A 17,137-nucleotide genomic window follows, 5' to 3' on the forward strand; every position below is an offset into this window, starting at 1 on the left:
CCAAACTAAATGTATCCACAAGTTACACACAAGCAGACAACAGGTCAGCATCCTCACCACTACACAGAGAAAACTGATGTGACCAAAGGCCACTGGCTGCTCCAAGCTTTCCATATGGTGAGGGACAGCCTGCCAGTCACCCAGTTTCTGAGATGCACTAGACTTCCTGTCACACTCCTACTGGAAGTTCTTCAACTTCCCAAGTCCATCAGGGGCAGCTCAGGCAGCTCTGTAAAGAGCTTTCTCCTAAAAGCCTTCCTTCACTTTTTTAGGCCTTGGGGAATTACTGGGCACATAAGCATGAATGTCCTGTATTTGTATTTTAACTGTGTTGACTACAGTTCACTACTTGGTGAATGCCTAAGTCATGAATGGAACAGAGGAGTCTAAGAAAAGACTCTAGGTAAAATGGGCCACACCTCCAAACTCAGGGCTAGATATGACCTAACACCACGAGGGCAGCTCTAGGACAAGGAAAGGCAATGAGTCCATCCTGCAAGAGCTAGGAAAAAACTTAAGGACTCACCTCATCCCTGGTTGTCAGGAGCCCTGGGGCCATATTCCTGGTCAGCTGCGTGCTCTTCCTAGAGAAGAGTCAAGTTGTAGGGCAGAGCTGGGGAAAGAGAACAGAAGTAAGGGGGGCGCTTGGGAGAAGTACCCTTCCATTAGCCTCCCAGTACAGCATGGGTGAGTGGAGATAAGGAAGGCAGGTTGCAGGGGGCATCAGAGCTGCCCATTCTTAACCAGTGTCCAAAAAAAAAAAAAAAGGCCCCCAGAGCCAGATCAGCAACAGGCTGTCTCAATCCCCAGTTAAGAATTGAAGCTTTCAGCCCCCTGAAGGTAGATGAGACTTTTCTCACTGTGGGGACTCTATTAAGAGGGAAAGGGCCTCAGAGTACCCAAAGGAGGGCACTCACACTGAGAGCCAAAGTCACCTCTCAGAGGGAAACAGAAACTCCCCATCCACATCTGCCCTGAAGCCAAAGGACAAGTCCCAGGAAATCCAAACAGAAAGAGTGCTACAGGTCTCCAAAAGAATGTAGATTTTGGGGGGGAGGGGTTGAAGCAGGGTGGGTGCCATCATTGTGGCTGCCCCATCACTTAAATGTCCAAGACTGAGTTCCCAAGATTTTAAATGTGACTTGAGATTTAAGGCGCAGTCAGCAAATGGCACAGGTCTTTGACAAGCCAATGTCATGAAGAAATTAAGAAGGGAGACTTTCAAGGGCACCTGGGTGGCTCAGTCGTTAAGCATCTGCCTTCGGCTCAGATCATGATCCCAGGGTCCTGGGATCGAGCCCCACATCAGGCTCCCTGCTCCACAGGAAGCCTGCTTTTCCCTCTCCCACTCCCCCCTGCTTGTGTTCCCTCTCTCGCTGTGTCTCTGTCAAATAAATAAATACAAAATAAAAAAGAGGGGAGACTTTCCTTAACACAAAGACTAGATAACCATTCTTCAGATGTGAGTATACACTTCGCACAAATGAACTAGAAAGTATTTTGGGGATTACAAAGGACAATTCAAGATGAACTGGGTGTTACAGAACTATTGTGAACACTGTTAGCTGTGATCATGATATTCTGCACATGGGGAAAACAAGTTATTATTAAGAAATGGTGAAGTACTGAGGGGTGAAATGACATATGTGTAATCATTTTAAAATGTGAAACTTTCAATAAGTTAACAGCATAAAAAAAGAGAGCGCACTTGTGGAATAAAAAGGGGCTTTAGAGACCCAGCAACCAAATGCAACGTGTGGACACTGTTTTAGCAGTTTTGAGCAATCCAGGAAATAAGAACACTGGCTGGATGTTAGAGAACAGTAAAGAAGTAACATTAATTTTGTCAGGCTCAGGTTAGGAACAAGCTGTGCTGACAGCCTCTGCAGATAACTGTGGGTGTGCTTAAACAAAGAGTGGAAAAGCTACCACTCATATACCCTGCTTAGTGCTGAGAAGGCAGATGCTGACCCTGAAGAACAAGAACAAAGCAAGGATGTCCCCTCTCACCTCTCCTTTGAACATCACACTGGAAGTACTAGTTAATATAAGAAGATAAGAAAAGAAATAAAAGGTACACAGATTGGGAAGGAAGAAACAATACCATCTTTGTCTGCAGATGACCCGATTGACTAATTTAGAAAATACCAAAGATTCAACAAGAAATTTCTGACACTAACAAATGGGTATACCAAAGCTGTAGGATACAAGGTTAATATACAAAAATCAATTGCTGGGGCACCTGGGTGGCTCAGTCAGTTAAGTGTCTGCCTTCAGCTCAGGTCATGATCCCAGGGTCTTGGGATGGAGCCCCACATCAGGCTCCCTGCTCAGCAGAAAGCCTGCCTCTCCCTCTCCCTCTGCTGCTCTGAGCCAGAGTAGCAATATATAATTTGGACAAAAGCAAGACCCATCTATATGTTGTCTACAAGAGCCTCATTTCAGAATGAAAGACACATGCAGACTGAAAGTTAAGGGATGGAAAGGCACTTATTATGCAAACAGAAATAAGAGAGCCAGAGTAGCAATATACAAATTGGACAAAATAGACTGGACACTATATAATCATAAAGGGAACAATCCAACAAAAAGATATAATTTTAAATATTTGTGACCCAACATGGGAGCACCTAAATACATAAAGCAGCTAATAATAACATGTGCTCTCTCTCTAATAAATAAAATCTTAAAAAAAAAAATAAGGCCATGACTTTCAAAAGCAGAAAACATAGCTGAGTTTCCTAACACAGAGAAACAGACAAGAGTTAGACAAAATGAAGAGACAAAGGAATATGTCCCACATGAAAGAACAGAAAAAAATCACAGCAAAAGAGCTAACCTAAATGGTAATAAGTAATATGCCTCCTAGAGAATTTAAAGTAATGGTCATAAAAATACTCACTGGCCTTGAGAAAAGATTGGAGGACCTCAATGAGACCCTTAACAGAGATAGAAAACATAAAAAAAACTAATCAGAGATGAAGAACTTAATAACTGAAATTAAAAATACACCAGAGGGAATAAATAGTAGACTAGAGGAAGCAGAAGAATAAATCAATGACCTAGAGGACAGAGGGATGGAAAGCAATCAAGCTGAACAGGAAAGAGAAAAAATAGTGATAAAAAAATGAAAACAGACTTAGAAAACTCAGCAGCACCATCAAGAGTAGTAACATTTGCATTATAGGGATCCCAGAAGAAGAGAGAGAAAAGGGAGCAGAAATTTATTTGAAGAAATAATGGCTGAAAACTTCCTGAATCTGGGGGAGGAAACAGAAATCCAGATCCAGGAGGCACAGAGAATTTCCCACAAAATAAACCCAAGGAGGTCCACACCAAAACACATAGTAATTAAAATGGCAAAAAGCAGTGATAGAGAATTTTAAAGCATCAAGAAAAAAGAAAACAGTTACATATAAGGAAACCCCATAAGGCTATCAGCTGATTTTTCAGCAGAAACTCTGAGGCCAGAGACAGTGGCATGTTATGTTCAAAGTGCTAAAAGGAAAAAATCGGCAACTAAGAATACTCTATCTAGCAAGGTTATCATTCAGAATAAGGAGCAATAAAGAGTTTACCGGACAGAGGCGCCTGGGTGGCTCAGTTGGTTAAGCGACTGTCTTCAGCTCAGGTCATGATCCTGGAGTCCCGGGATCAAGTCCTGCATTGGGCTCCCTGCTTAGCAGAGAGTCTGCTTCTTCCTCTGACCCTCACCCCTCTCATTTTCTCTCTCTCCGTCATTCTCTCTCTCTCAAAAATAAATCAAATTAAAAAAATATATATTTTAAAGAGTTTACCAAACAAAAGTTAAAGAAATTCATGACCACTAAACCAGCCCTACAAGAAATGTTAAAGGGGACTTTATGAGTGAAAACAAAAGACCATAAGCAGAAGTGAGAAAAGCAGGAAGCACAAAAGCAGTAAAAATTAAGTATATTTATAAAAATCAGCCAAGAGAGGGGCACCTGGGTGGCTCAGTTGGTTGAGCATCCAACTCTTGATTTCAGCTCAGGTCATGAGATTGGGTCCTGCATCGGATCTTGCACTCAGTGCAGAGTCTGCCTGTCCCTCTCCCTCTGCTCCTCCCCCCACTGGCACAATCTCTCTCACTCTCTCTCAAATAAATAAAAATAAAATATTTAAAAAACATCAGTCAATGGGCACCTGGGTGGCTCATTTGGTTAAGCAACTGCCTTTGGCTCAGGTCATGATCCTGGAGTCCCAGGATCGAGTCCTGCATCAGGCTCCCTGCTCGGCGAGGGGCCTGCTTCTCCCTCTAACCCTCCCCGCTCTCATGTACTCTCTCTCTCTCATTCTCACTCTCTCAAAATAAATAAATAAATATTTTAAAAAAATCAGTCAAGGGATTCACAAAATAAAAGGATGTAAGGTATGACACCATATACCTAAAACATGGCAGGAAGAGGAAAAAAGAATGGGCTCAAACTTAAGTGACCATCAACTTACATCAAAAACTAATGATGTATTATAAGTTGAATAATTGAACATAATAAAAATAAACAAAATAAACTGCCATATACATAAAATATTATCTATAAGCCTAATAGTAATCACAAATGAAAAGCAAATAACAGATAAACAAAAAACAAAGAGAAAGTAATCCAAGTATATCACTAAAGAAAGCCAACAAACTGGTAAGAGACAACAAGAAAAAAGGAACAGATAAGCACTACAAAAACACCGTAAAAGTAACAAAATGGCAATAAATACATACTTAATAATAATCACCTTGAATGTAAATGCGCTAAATATAACAATCAAAAGACACAGGGTGCCATTATGGATAAAAAAGCAAGACCCATCTATGTGTTGTCCACAGAGCCTCACTTCAGAACCAAAGACACATGGAGACTGAAAGTTAAGGGATGGAAAGGCACTTATTATGCAAATGGAAATAAGAGAGCCAGAGTAGCAATATATAAACTGGAGAAAATAGATTGGACACTATATAATCATAAAAGGAACAATCCAACAAAAAGATATAATAATTTTAAATATTTGTGACCCCCACATGGGAGCACCCAAATACATAAAGCAGCTAATAATAAACATAAAGAAAATAATCAATAGTAATAAAATAACAGTAGGGGACCTTAACACCCCACCTATATCAACAGATAGATCATCCAAACAGAAAATCAACAAGGAATCAGTGGCTTTGAATGACACATTTGGCCAGATGGCTCTAGCAGATATATTCAGAACACTCCAACCTAAAACAGAATACACATTCTTTTCAAGTGCACATGGAACAGTCTCCAAAAGAAATCACGTTAGGCCACAAAACAAGTCTCAACAAATTCAAGAAGATCAAAATCATACCATGCATCTTTTCAGACCACAACGCTATGAAACTAGAAATCAACCACAAGAAAAAATCTGGAACGAGCACAAATACATGGAGGTTAAATAACATGCTACTAAATAATGAATGGGTCCACCAGGAAATCAAAGAAGAAATAAAAAAATAAATGGAAATAAGTGAAAATAAAAACACAATGGTTCAAACTTTGGGAAACAGCAAAGGTGGTCCTAAGAGGGAATTACATAGCAATATAGGCCTACTTCAAGAAGCAAGAAAAATCTCAAGTAAACAAACCTTATCTTACACCTAAAGGAGCTAGAAAAAGAACAAACAAAACCCAAAGCCTGTAGAAGTAAAGAAATAATAAAGATTAGAGCAGAAATAAATGAAATAGAAGCTACAAAACCAAACCAAACAAGCAAAAACCCAATAGGACAGATCAATGAAACCAGCATCTGGTTCCTTGAAAAAAAAAGTCAATAAAGTTGATAAAAAGTAGACTGCTCAAAAAAAAAAAAAAAAAAAGCAGAGTAGACTCAAATAAAATCAGAAAGAGAGAAAGAACTGACACCACAGAAATTAGGATTAAAAGAGAATATTATGAAAAATCATTTGCCAAGAAATTGGACAACCCAGAAGAACTGGACAAATTCCTAGAAACATATAGCCTCCCAAAACTGAAGCATGAAGAAATAGAAAATTTGAACATTGTGATTACCAACAGTGAAACTGAATCACTAATTAAAAACCTTCCAACCAACAAAAGTCCAGGACCGAATTCTACCAAACATTTAAAGGACAGTAAATAACTATTCTTCTCAAACTATTCCAAAAAATAGAAGAGGAAGGAAGCTTCCAAAATCATTTTTGAGGCCAAATTTACCCTGATACCAAAACCAGATAAACACACCCCCCCCACCAAAAAAGAGAACTGGAGACCAGTATCTCTAATGAACATAGATGCAAAAACTCTCAAAAATATTAGCAAACCAAATCCAACAATACATTACAAAAATCATTCACAATAATTAAGTGGGATTTATTCCTGGGCTGCAGAGGTGGTTCAGTATTCACAAATCAATCGACATAATATATCACATCAAGAGAAAGCACAAAAACCATACGATCATCTCAACAGATGCAAAAAAAAAAAAAAAAAGCATCTGACAAAGAACGACATCCATTCATGATAAAAACCCTGATCAATACAGGTTCAGAGGGAACATACCTCAGCATAATAAAGGCCATATATGAAAAACCCACAGCTAACATCATACTTAATAGTGAAAAACTGAAAGCTTTTCCCCTAAGATAAAAAATAAGACAAGGATGTCTACCCTCACCACTTTTATTCAACATGATACTGAAAGTCCTAGCCACAGCAATTGGACAAGAAATAATAGGCATCCAAATTGGTAAGGAAGAAGTAAAACCTGCACTACTTGCAGATGACACGAGACTATATATAGAAAACCCTAAAGACTCCACAAAAAAATTTTAAAAAATAAATAAATAAATAAATAAATAAACAAACCACTAATAGTACTGATAAGTGAATTCAATATGGTTACAGGTTACAAAATCAATATACAGAAATCCGTTGCATTGCATTTCTATACACTAATAAAGTAACAGAAAGAGAAATTAAGAAAACAATCCCATTTACAATTGCCAGAAAAATAATAAAACCTAAAGAATAAACTAAACTAAGGAGGTAAAAAGCCTGTACTCTGACAACTATAAAACACTGATGAAATTGAAGATGACACAAATGGGAATATATTCCATGCTCACTGATCAGAAGAACAATCATTGTTAAAATGTCCACACTACCCAAAGCAATCTACAGATTTAATGCAATGCCTATGAAAATACCAAGAGCTTTTTTTCACAGAACTAGAATAATCCTAAAATTTGTACGGAACCACACAAAAAAACAAAAAAACAAAAAAAAAATTACCCAGAAATAGCCAAAGCAATCTTAAGAACAAAAATAGAGGTATCACAATCCCAGATTTCAAGATGTACTACAAAGCTGTAGTAATCAAAACAGCATTGTACTGGCACAAAGACAGACACATAGATCAACAGAACAGAAAAGAACAACCAGAAATAAACCCATGACTAATGGTCAATTATCTTCGACAAAGCAGGAAAGAATATCCAATGGAAAAAGTCTCTTCAACAAATGGTGTTGGGAAAATGCCAGCTACACATGAAAGAATCCTACAGGACCACTCTCTTACACCATACACAAAATAAACTCAAAATGGATTAAGAACCTAAATGTGAGACCTGAAACCGAAAAATCCTGTAAGAGAGCACCGGCAGTAATTTCTCTGGCATCAGCCAGAGCAACATTTTTCTGGATCTGTCTCCTGACACAAGGGAAACAAAAACAAAAATAAACTATTAGGACTACATCAAAATAAAAAGCTTCTGCACAGCAAAGGAAACAATGAATAAACTTAAAAGACAACCTACTGGATGGGAATATATTGGCAAGTGACATATGCAATAAAGGCTTAGAATGCAAAATATATAAAGAATTTATACAATACCACCAAAAAAACCCCAAATTATCCAATTAAAAATAGGCAGAAGAACAGACATTTCTCCAAAGACAACAGACACACGAAAAGATGCTCGACATCACTGATCATCAGGGAAATACAAATCAAAACCACAACGAAATACCACCCCACACCTGTCAGAATGGCTAAAATAAAAAATACAGAAAACAACAAGTATTGAAGAGGATGTGGGAAAAAAGGAACCCTCTTGTACTGTTAGTGGGAATGCAAACTGGTGCAGCCACTGTGGAAAACAATATGGAGGTCCCTCAAAAAAATAAAAACAGAACAGTAATTTCACTATTTGGTATTTACCCAAAGAATATGAAAACACTAACTTGAACAGATATATGTACCCCTATGTTTACTGCAGCATTATTTACAATAGCAAAGATATGGAAGCAACCTAATTATCCAATGATAGATGAATGGATAAAGAAGATTTGATACACACACGAAAATGGAATTACTTAGCCATAAAAAAGAATGAAATCTTGTCATTTACAACATGAATGGATCTAGAGAGTATAATGCTAAGTGAAATAAGTCAGTCAGAAAAAGACATATACCATATGATTTCACTTGTATGTGGAATTTAAGAAACAAATGAACAAAGGAAAAAAGAGACCATAAAGCAGACTCTTAACTATAGAGAACAAAGTGATGATTACCAGAGAAGAGGTGGGTGGGGAGCTGGGTGAAATACGTGAAGAGGGTTAACAATACACTTATCCTGATCAGCACTGAGTAATGTATAGAATTGCTGAATCACTACACTGTACACCTGAAACTAATATAACACTGATGTTAACTGTACTAGAATTTAAAAAAGAGAAAAGGCCTCAAAATGGATTAAACACCTAAATGTGAAACCTGAAACTATAAAATTCCTAAAAGAAAATAGTCAGTAATTTCTTTGACATCAACTGTCACAGCATTTTCCTAAATATGCCTCCTCAGGGAGGCCTGGGTGGCTCAGTTGGTTAAGTGTCTGCCTTTGGTTCAGGTCATGATCCCAGGGTCCTGGGATCAAGTCCCGCACTGGGCTCCTTGCTCAGCGGTGAGCCTGCTTCTCCCTCTGCCTGCCGCTTCCCCTCCTTGAGCTCTCCCTCTGACAAATAAATAAATAAAATCTTAAAAAAATATATGCCTCCTCAGGCAAAAGAAACAAAAGCAGTAATAAACTATTCAGACCACATCAAAATAAAAAGCTTCTGCTCAGTATAGGAAACCATCAACAAAACAAAAAGAAAACCTCTACTGAATGGGAGAAGATATTTGCAAATTATATCTCCAATAAGTGGTTAATATCCAAAATATATAAAGAATTTATACAACACCAAAAAACATTTTTTAAAATTGGCAGAAGACCTGAATAGACATTTTTCCAAAGAAGACATACAGATGGCAACAGACACATGAAAAGATGCTCAACATCACTCATCATCAGGGAAATGCAAATTAAAACTACAATGAAATATCACTTCACACCATTCAGAATGGCTAGTATTAAAAAGACAATAAATAACAAGTGTTGTCAAGGGTATGATGAAAAAAGAACCTTCACACACTTGGTGGGAATGTAAAATGACACATTGGTACAACCACTGTGTAAAATAGTATGGAGTTTCCTAGGAAACTTAAAAATAGAACTACCATATGATCCAGTTATTTCACTACTGGGTATTTACCCAAAGAAAATGAAAATGCCAATTCAAAAAGATACATGGATCCTTATGTTTATTACAGCTTTATCTACAATAGTGAACATATGAAAGCAACCTGAGTCTCCATCAATAGATGAATGAAGAACAAACAAAAAACAAAACTCCTAAATAGAGAGAACAAAATGGTGGCTGTCAGAGTGGAGGTGTTGGATATATGGGCAAAATAGAAAAAAGGGATTAAGAGGTACAAACTTGGGGCCTGGGTGGCTCAGTTGGTTAAGCAACTGCCTTTGGCTCAGGTTATGACCTTGGAGTCCCAGGATCGAGTCCCACATCGGGCTCCCTGCTCAGCAGGAAGTCTGCTTCTCCCTCTGACCCTCCCCCCTCTTGTGTTCTCTCTCTGGTTCTCTCTCTAATAAATAAATGAAATCTTAAAAAAAAAAAAGAGGTACAAACTTCCAGTTTTAAAATAAATAAGTCACAGAGACGAAAAGTACAGCATAGGGAATATAGTCAATGATATTGTAATAACATTGTATAGTGACATTTGGTGACTACACTTATCGTGGTAAGCAATGAGTAATGTATAGAATTGTTGAGTCAATATATTGTACATGAACTAATATTAACATTGCATGTTAATTATAATAAAAAATTCTAATAAAAATATTTTTAAAAATTCTTTATTCATAAGAGATGCATACTGAAGTATCCACAAGTAAAATGATATCTGGGATTTGCTGCAAAATACTTCAGCAGAGAAAACCAAAAAGGAAGACGAAGAGCAGAATGGTGACAATTGCTGAAGCCAAGTGAGGGGGTACAGAGATGTTCTTTCAATATTCTTGCTACATGTGGCTCTATTTGTAAAATTTCCACAATAAATTTTAAATTGAATAACCCCATCTCCCTCCACACCCCTCAAAATAAGGAAAGTAGAAAAAACTCTAAAGGGTGGGGATATGCCGACTGCAAACACTGGATGGTCTGATTCCTGTTAATGTCCTTAGGGGTTGAGACCAAGGATCAGGAGGAAATGAATGTTTTTTTAATCAGCATTAGATGTATGAGACAATCTTTAAAAATAGAGCACCTCTTTTTAAATTTTCATCAACTTTGAAAGTGAAAGAAGAACAGCTAGCTCCAAGGTAAAAGTCATTTAATCCCCTACTGCACCATTTACCGTTCTACAAAATGAAAATTCTACCACCTAATGTGCAAGATGGCTGAGGAAATAAAAATGTGGCCAATACAAGACTACTGTTCTCAAACCAGCATTTCTCCCCATCTTTGTTTTGCCAGCACTGCCGAGGCCCTGAGAATACAGAGTGAATGTATGGAGAGGTTGAAAAGCTGAATGAAGGCAGAGAAACGTGCCCCAGGAGGACACCTGTGCAGGAATGTGTCCTTTCAAGAACAGGCCAGGCTTCCTGGGAATCCATCCGCAGCTCTGAGCCCCACAGGGAATATTACACACACAGCGAGGTTGACACCACAAGAACACAAGGAGGTGGTGCCCACCTGAGATGGGCTGCCAGGCCCTTAAGAGTTCTCCCCTCCGTAACGGGCAGTTCTCCTTGGGTGTGGTGGGCGAGGGCAGATTGCTCCAGGGCCCACCTGGGCACACACCAGAAGCAGTTCCCACCTCGGCAGTCTCTCCCGCCCAGAAGACAGGCTGGAAACTTGCAAGGCTGCAGCTGGGTGCCACTGCACGAAGGCATCAGAACCAGGCAGGGAAGGGATGGACCTCCTCACGAACAGTCAGGGTGTGATTTTAGTGCAAACCTGCTCTGAATTCAGGCTGACACCCAGTGTATTAATCCTCTACATGCCCATGGGGCTCAGTAAACACACACAGGAACGTTATTCGTCACTTGGTACGGGTCAGACACAAGTTTCAACTCTTTCCATGCTCACACCAGCTCCAGGAGGGTCAGTACCTTGCTCAGGACGAGTCCGTGAGAAGGGGGCAGGGCGGGATTTGAACTCTCCCAATGGGACAATGCGGGGGGCCCCCTGGCCGAGGGGGAGGGGGTGTCTCCCACGGCAGGCCTGGCACCGGCCCCTTGGACAGAGGCATGTCCGCTCGGGGTAGCCGACTGGGGGAGAAAGGACAGGCAGGGTTCCCACTGATCACGGGTGAATGTGAGTGATGAACCCACGAACCTCGCGGCGACTTCTGGGTACGCGGGGGTTTCATTTTCGTAAGGAGAGTTAAAAGTAAGGCCTTAAGCGCGTAGGTCTTCCCCTCCATCGCCTCTCCCACCGCCGGTAATTCAGGGCTTCAGCCCGCAGCCCGTGCCCCGCCCGGCGGACTGCACTGCACTCGCGCCGCCGCAAGCTCCGGGAAGGGCCCGCCCGGTCGAGGCGGCAGACCGCAGCCGCAGGCGCGCGTGTGGACCCAACGACGCCGCACGCAACCCGGGGAGGTCTGACTTCGCCGCGCCCTTCGGCGCCCTCCGGGGTCCGCGGGCCTGAGGCCACTGACCCGAGTCTCTCGCCCCGGCTGCTCCCGCCACTGAGGCAAAGCTGGCTGTTCGCCCGAGGCCGGTCTTCCCCGCCAAGACCTGGGCGCGTGGGGCCAAGCGGCGCCCGCCTCGCCGCGTGCCGCTCCGGGACCGACGCCGAGAGCCCAGCCCCACCGCGCAGAGCGCGCCGAGCTCCCGCCACAGCCCCGCCGGAAAAACCAGACCTCCGGGAACCCGCGGCCACAGCGAACCAACCCCGCTCGCCTCCGCCGCGCCCCCCGCCCCGCTCGCCTCCGCGGCCACAGCGAACCAACCCCGCTCGCCTCCGCCGCGCCCCCCGCCCCGCTCGCCTCCGCGGCCACAGCGAACCAACCCCGCTCGCCTCCGCCGCGCCCCCCGCCCCGCTCGCCTCCGCGGCCACAGCGAACCAACCCCGCTCGCCTCCGCCGCGCCCCCCGCCCCGCTCGCCTCCGCGGCCACAGCGAACCAACCCCGCTCGCCTCCGCCGCGCCCCCCGCCCCGCTCGCCTCCGCCGCGCCCCCCGCCCCGCTCGCCTCCGCGGCGGACTGCTCACCAAAAGCGCAAGGACTGTCACCAGCGACCAGCCACTCCGGCGGGCGCGGGGCAACACTACCCACAGTGCCCCGGGGCGCCGGACTGCGCTACCCACAGTGCGCTGGGCGAGGGTCTTCAATACCCACAATGCCACAGAGCGCAGCGCGCTTGCGCTGACACCTCCCGCCTGCACTGGGCCTTGGGCGACCCCATGTGGTAGTTGCCCGCCGCACTCCATTGGCCCCTTCAACTACAGTCCCTTGGGCTTCTGCAGAAATTGTGAAGAATCAGGCAAGTAAAATCAAACTGACTTTCCCGTACAAGAGAAGGGTGACTCAGGTGAGCAGAAAATCGTTTTAATTTATAGGGCCCTTGTATTTTTTGTTTAATAAAAAAAATGGTTACCTGGATGTGTACTTGTCCTCCATCCTTCAGATTCAGCCCTGTGTCTACGTTTAAATAACAGTGTAAAATTAACGAACTTCTAAAAAAATGCCAAAGGTACTGGTATTGTTCTTTTTTTAAAGATACTGAAGTTAATTTAAAAAAATAATAATTAGAGGAAAGTGAGGAAAAACTTGTTAACCTTAAAAATAAAACTGCCAGGGGCGCCTGCGTGGCCCAGTTAAGTGTGGGACTCTTGATCTCAGCCTGTGAGTTCAAGCCCAGCGCTGGGCTCCCTGCTGTGGGTGGAGCCTACTAATAACATAACACTGCCAGTTATTTTAACAGCAAAAACAGCTTCATTGAGAAATAGAGAATTGCAATCCCAGACAAGCAGGTTTTGGCAAAACCATCAACAAGTTCAGGAGCGAAGAAGAGCAAGCTCTTTTAACAAAGAAAGGAGGCTTTGGGAGGGGCATTGCAGAGAACCGGGAGCTGGAAGTGTAGTGGCTTCTCATTGGCTGGGCTGCTGCAGGGCAGTGGGGAAGAGGAGGAAAACTACCTCCCTCCTCCTGGGGTCGTAAAGTAGTATCCCAAGGCCTATCTTTTCCTATTGGGTCTGCAACTGTCCAAGAGTGATAGGAATTGAGAGCTCCCCCTGCCGGCCTCGCGGCTCCATTCTTCTTTTTTTGGCTCCATTCTAAATGAGGTTTCCTTTTATTTTCACCTTTCCCCTTTTCAATCAAGATCTTTCTTCAAAAGCACTGCTGATCAAGAGTCAGGTTTTTTATGTTTAGTGGTTTTGTCCCTCGGTGCCAGGAAAAATGTTTCCCATAGGCTATGACAACCTACATCAGAGGGAAAATGCATAGCAGTTGGAAACCACTTAAGGCCACATTTGATTAACAAAGAAGGTTAGGAGAGAGAACTCACAGGTACTCTAACCTGAAGTCCATTATCTTCTCAAGATCATAAGTGTACGGGGCACCTGGGTGGCTCAGTTGTTAAAGCGTCGGCCTTTGGCTCGGGTCATGATCCCAGGGTTCTGGCATCAGGCTCCCTGCTCAGCAAGAAGCCTGCTTCTCCCTCTCTCACTCCACCTGCTCCTGTTCCCTCTCTCACTGTGTCTCTCTCTGTCAAATAAATAAATAAAATCTTTTTTAAAAAAATCACAAGTGTTGGAGATCATCTTGAAGCGTTGAGCCAGCATTGCTTTTTTGGGTACATGAAGGGTTTTTTTAAGTTTGACCAGGCAACAAAATATGAAACTTAATTATATACAACAGAAGTAACATAACAATTCCAAATTGTACAATGGTTCTAAACCAGGAATCTAGGTCTGAAAGTAGCCAACTAAAAAACCTATTGGCCTTTATTCCAACTTAGGGGAGAATGGTTCTCATGAAGGCAAACCTGGGATCATGTATACCTCCTGGAAGTTTCTGCTTAAAGCAACCACAATGGGGTGCCTGAGTGGCTCAGTCAATTAAGCGTCTGCCTTCAGCTCAGCTCATGATCCTGGGGTCCTGGGATAGAACCCTGAGTCGGGCTCCTTAGCAGAGAGCCTGCTTCTCCCTCTGCCTGCAGCTCCCCCTGAGAGGCGCTCCCCCTGAGAGAGCTTGTGCTCTCTCTCTCTCACTCTCTCTCTCTCTCTGTCAGATGAATAAATAAAAATCTTAAAAAAAAAAAGGCAACCACAAAAGCTGACTAGTGGATACTGCAAGAGCACACTGAAAGAATTAACCAAGTACATTTGGGAAGATACAGTGCAGATATAAATATGAAACAACAGCTGATTACTTTTTGCAAAAACAGCACAACTTCAAAGACATTCTAAAACAGTGTTGTTATCTCAAAAGAACAGTTTGGGACCAAATCTGCTATTGATAATACAGCTTATAAGCCTGTAAATTCAGAGATCATGAATTTGGAGAAGAATTCAAAGTCAGTTAATAGTTCAGAAGAAAGAAGACTTTTGTGAATTCTGAACCTTCTAACCCTTGGAAGAACACAAGTGAAAATTTACTTGTCCTGGGATCATAATGAGGTTTCTTTAAAAAAAAAAAAAAAACAACACAATAAGAAGAGATGTCCCCCTTTCACAAGGACTTGGATAAAGCAGAAAGGGGCATTTGTCTTCCTACAAAAGAGAGAAGAAACAACAGTGAGAAGAAGATATACTGGCCTGGTCCAGACATCATGGAAAAGCTGTCTGGTCAGATGTTGTCTGCTTCAATTCTGGGAAATCTGTACTTTCTAGACATGTCTCCCAAGGCAAGGAAAACAAAAGCCAAAATAAACTATTGGGGCTGTATCAAAATAAAAAGGTTTTCAAATCAAAACCACACTGAGATACCACCTTACACCAGTTAGAATCGCAAAAATTTACAAGGCAAGAAACAACAAATGTTGGAGAGGTTGTGGAGAAAGGGGAACCCTCTTACGCTGTTGGTGGGAATGCAATTGGTACAGCCACTTTGGAAAACAGTGTGGAGGTGCCTCAAAAAATTAAAAATAGAGCTACCCTATGACTCAGCAATTGCACTCCTGGGTATTTACCCCAAAGACACAGAGGTAGTAAAAGAAGGGACATGCACCCCAATGTTCACAGCAGCAATGTCCACAATAGCCAAACTGCGGAAAGAGCCGAGATGCCCTTCAGCAGATGAATGGATAAAGAAGATGTGGTCCATATATACAATGGAATATTACTCAGCCATCAGAAAGGACGAATACCCAACTTTTACATCAACATGGATGGGACTGGAGGAGATGATGCTAAGTGAAATAAGTCAAGCAGAGAAAGTCAATTATATGGTTTCACTTATTTGTGGAACATCAGGAATAGCAGGGAGGACATTAGGAGAAGGAAGGGAAAAATGAAGAGAGGGAAATCGGAGGGAGAGATGAACCATGAGAGACTATGGACTCTGAGAAACAAACTGAGGGTTCTAGAGGGGAGGGGGTAGGGGGATGGGTTAGCCTGGTGATGGGTATTAAGGAGGGCACGCACTTCATGGAGCACTGGGTGTTCTATGAAAACAATGAATATGGGATCACTACATCAAAAACTAATGATGTATGGTGACTAATATAACAATAAAATAAAATTTAAAAATAAAAAAATAAAAAGGTTTTGCATAGCAAAGGAAACCACTAACAAAAAGGTAACCTACTGAAAGAGAGAAGATATTTGCAAATGATATATCTGATAATGGGTTAATATCCAAAATATATAAAGAACTTATATAACTCAACACCAAAAAAAACAATCCATTTAATAAATAATAAATAAATGTCCTGAATAGGCATTTTTCCAAAGAAGACATATATATGGCCAAAAGGCACACAAAAAGATGCTCAACATCACTAATCATCATGGAAATGCCAATCAAAACCATAATGAGATATCACCTCACATCTGTCAGAATGGCTAAAATAAAAAAGACAAGAAATAACAAGTACTGGCAAGGATGTAGAGAAAAAGGAATCCTCATTCACTGTTGGTAAGAATATAAACTGGTACAGCCACTGTGGAAAACAGTACAGAGGTTCCACAAAAAGTTAAAAATAGAAATACTATATGATCCAATAATTCCACTATTGGGTGTTCACCCAACAAAAATTAAAACACTAACTTGAAAAGATACATTCATCTCTATGTTTGTTGCAGTGTTATCAACAACAGCCAAGTTACAGAAGCAACCTGAGTCCACCGATAGATAAATGGATGAGGAAGATATGGTATATATACATACACACATACATACACACACACAATGGAATGTTACACAGCCATAAAAAAGATGAGATTGTGCCATTGACAACAACATGGGTGGACCTTAAGAGTATTATACTAAATGAAATAAGTCAGACTGAGAAAGACAAACACCGTATGATTTCACTCATATATGGAATCTTAAAAAAATGAATAAACAAAAAGCAGAATTAGAACTATAAATACAGAGAAGAAACTGATGGTTTCCAGAGAGAAAGAGGGTGAAGTGATTGCCAAAATGGGTGAAGGGGAGTTGGACATAAAGGCTTCCAATTATGGAATGAATAAATCATGGGAATAAAAGATACAGCATAAGGAATATAGTAATATTGTGATAGTGATGTATGGTGACAGATGGTAGCTACACTTGTGAATATAGCATAATG

At 41.6% G+C, this 17,137-nt stretch overlaps 1 protein-coding gene across 5 annotated transcripts in view; it reads right to left on the minus strand.

The window, feature by feature from the left end:
* ZNF169 (zinc finger protein 169) overlaps window positions 1-12,725 on the minus strand; it is a 68,582-nt gene extending 55,857 nt beyond the window's left edge. For 3 of the 5 annotated variants that reach the window (XM_027615015.2, XM_027615012.2, XM_027615011.2), the window contains exons 1-2: window positions 12,609-12,725; window positions 527-613 (exon numbers count right to left, since the gene is read on the minus strand). In XM_027615015.2, coding sequence (XP_027470816.1) covers window positions 527-559 — 33 coding nt within the window. In that variant the 5' untranslated portion in view covers window positions 560-613; window positions 12,609-12,725. The remainder of the gene's footprint in view (window positions 1-526; window positions 614-12,608) is intronic. The other 2 variants (XM_027615014.2, XM_027615017.2) reach the window with 2 other exon arrangements.
* Window positions 12,726-17,137: the final 4,412 nt, after the last annotated feature.

This window comes from Zalophus californianus, chromosome 13, assembly GCF_009762305.2.
Source record: "Zalophus californianus isolate mZalCal1 chromosome 13, mZalCal1.pri.v2, whole genome shotgun sequence".
Classification (NCBI taxonomy): domain Eukaryota; kingdom Metazoa; phylum Chordata; class Mammalia; order Carnivora; family Otariidae; genus Zalophus; species Zalophus californianus.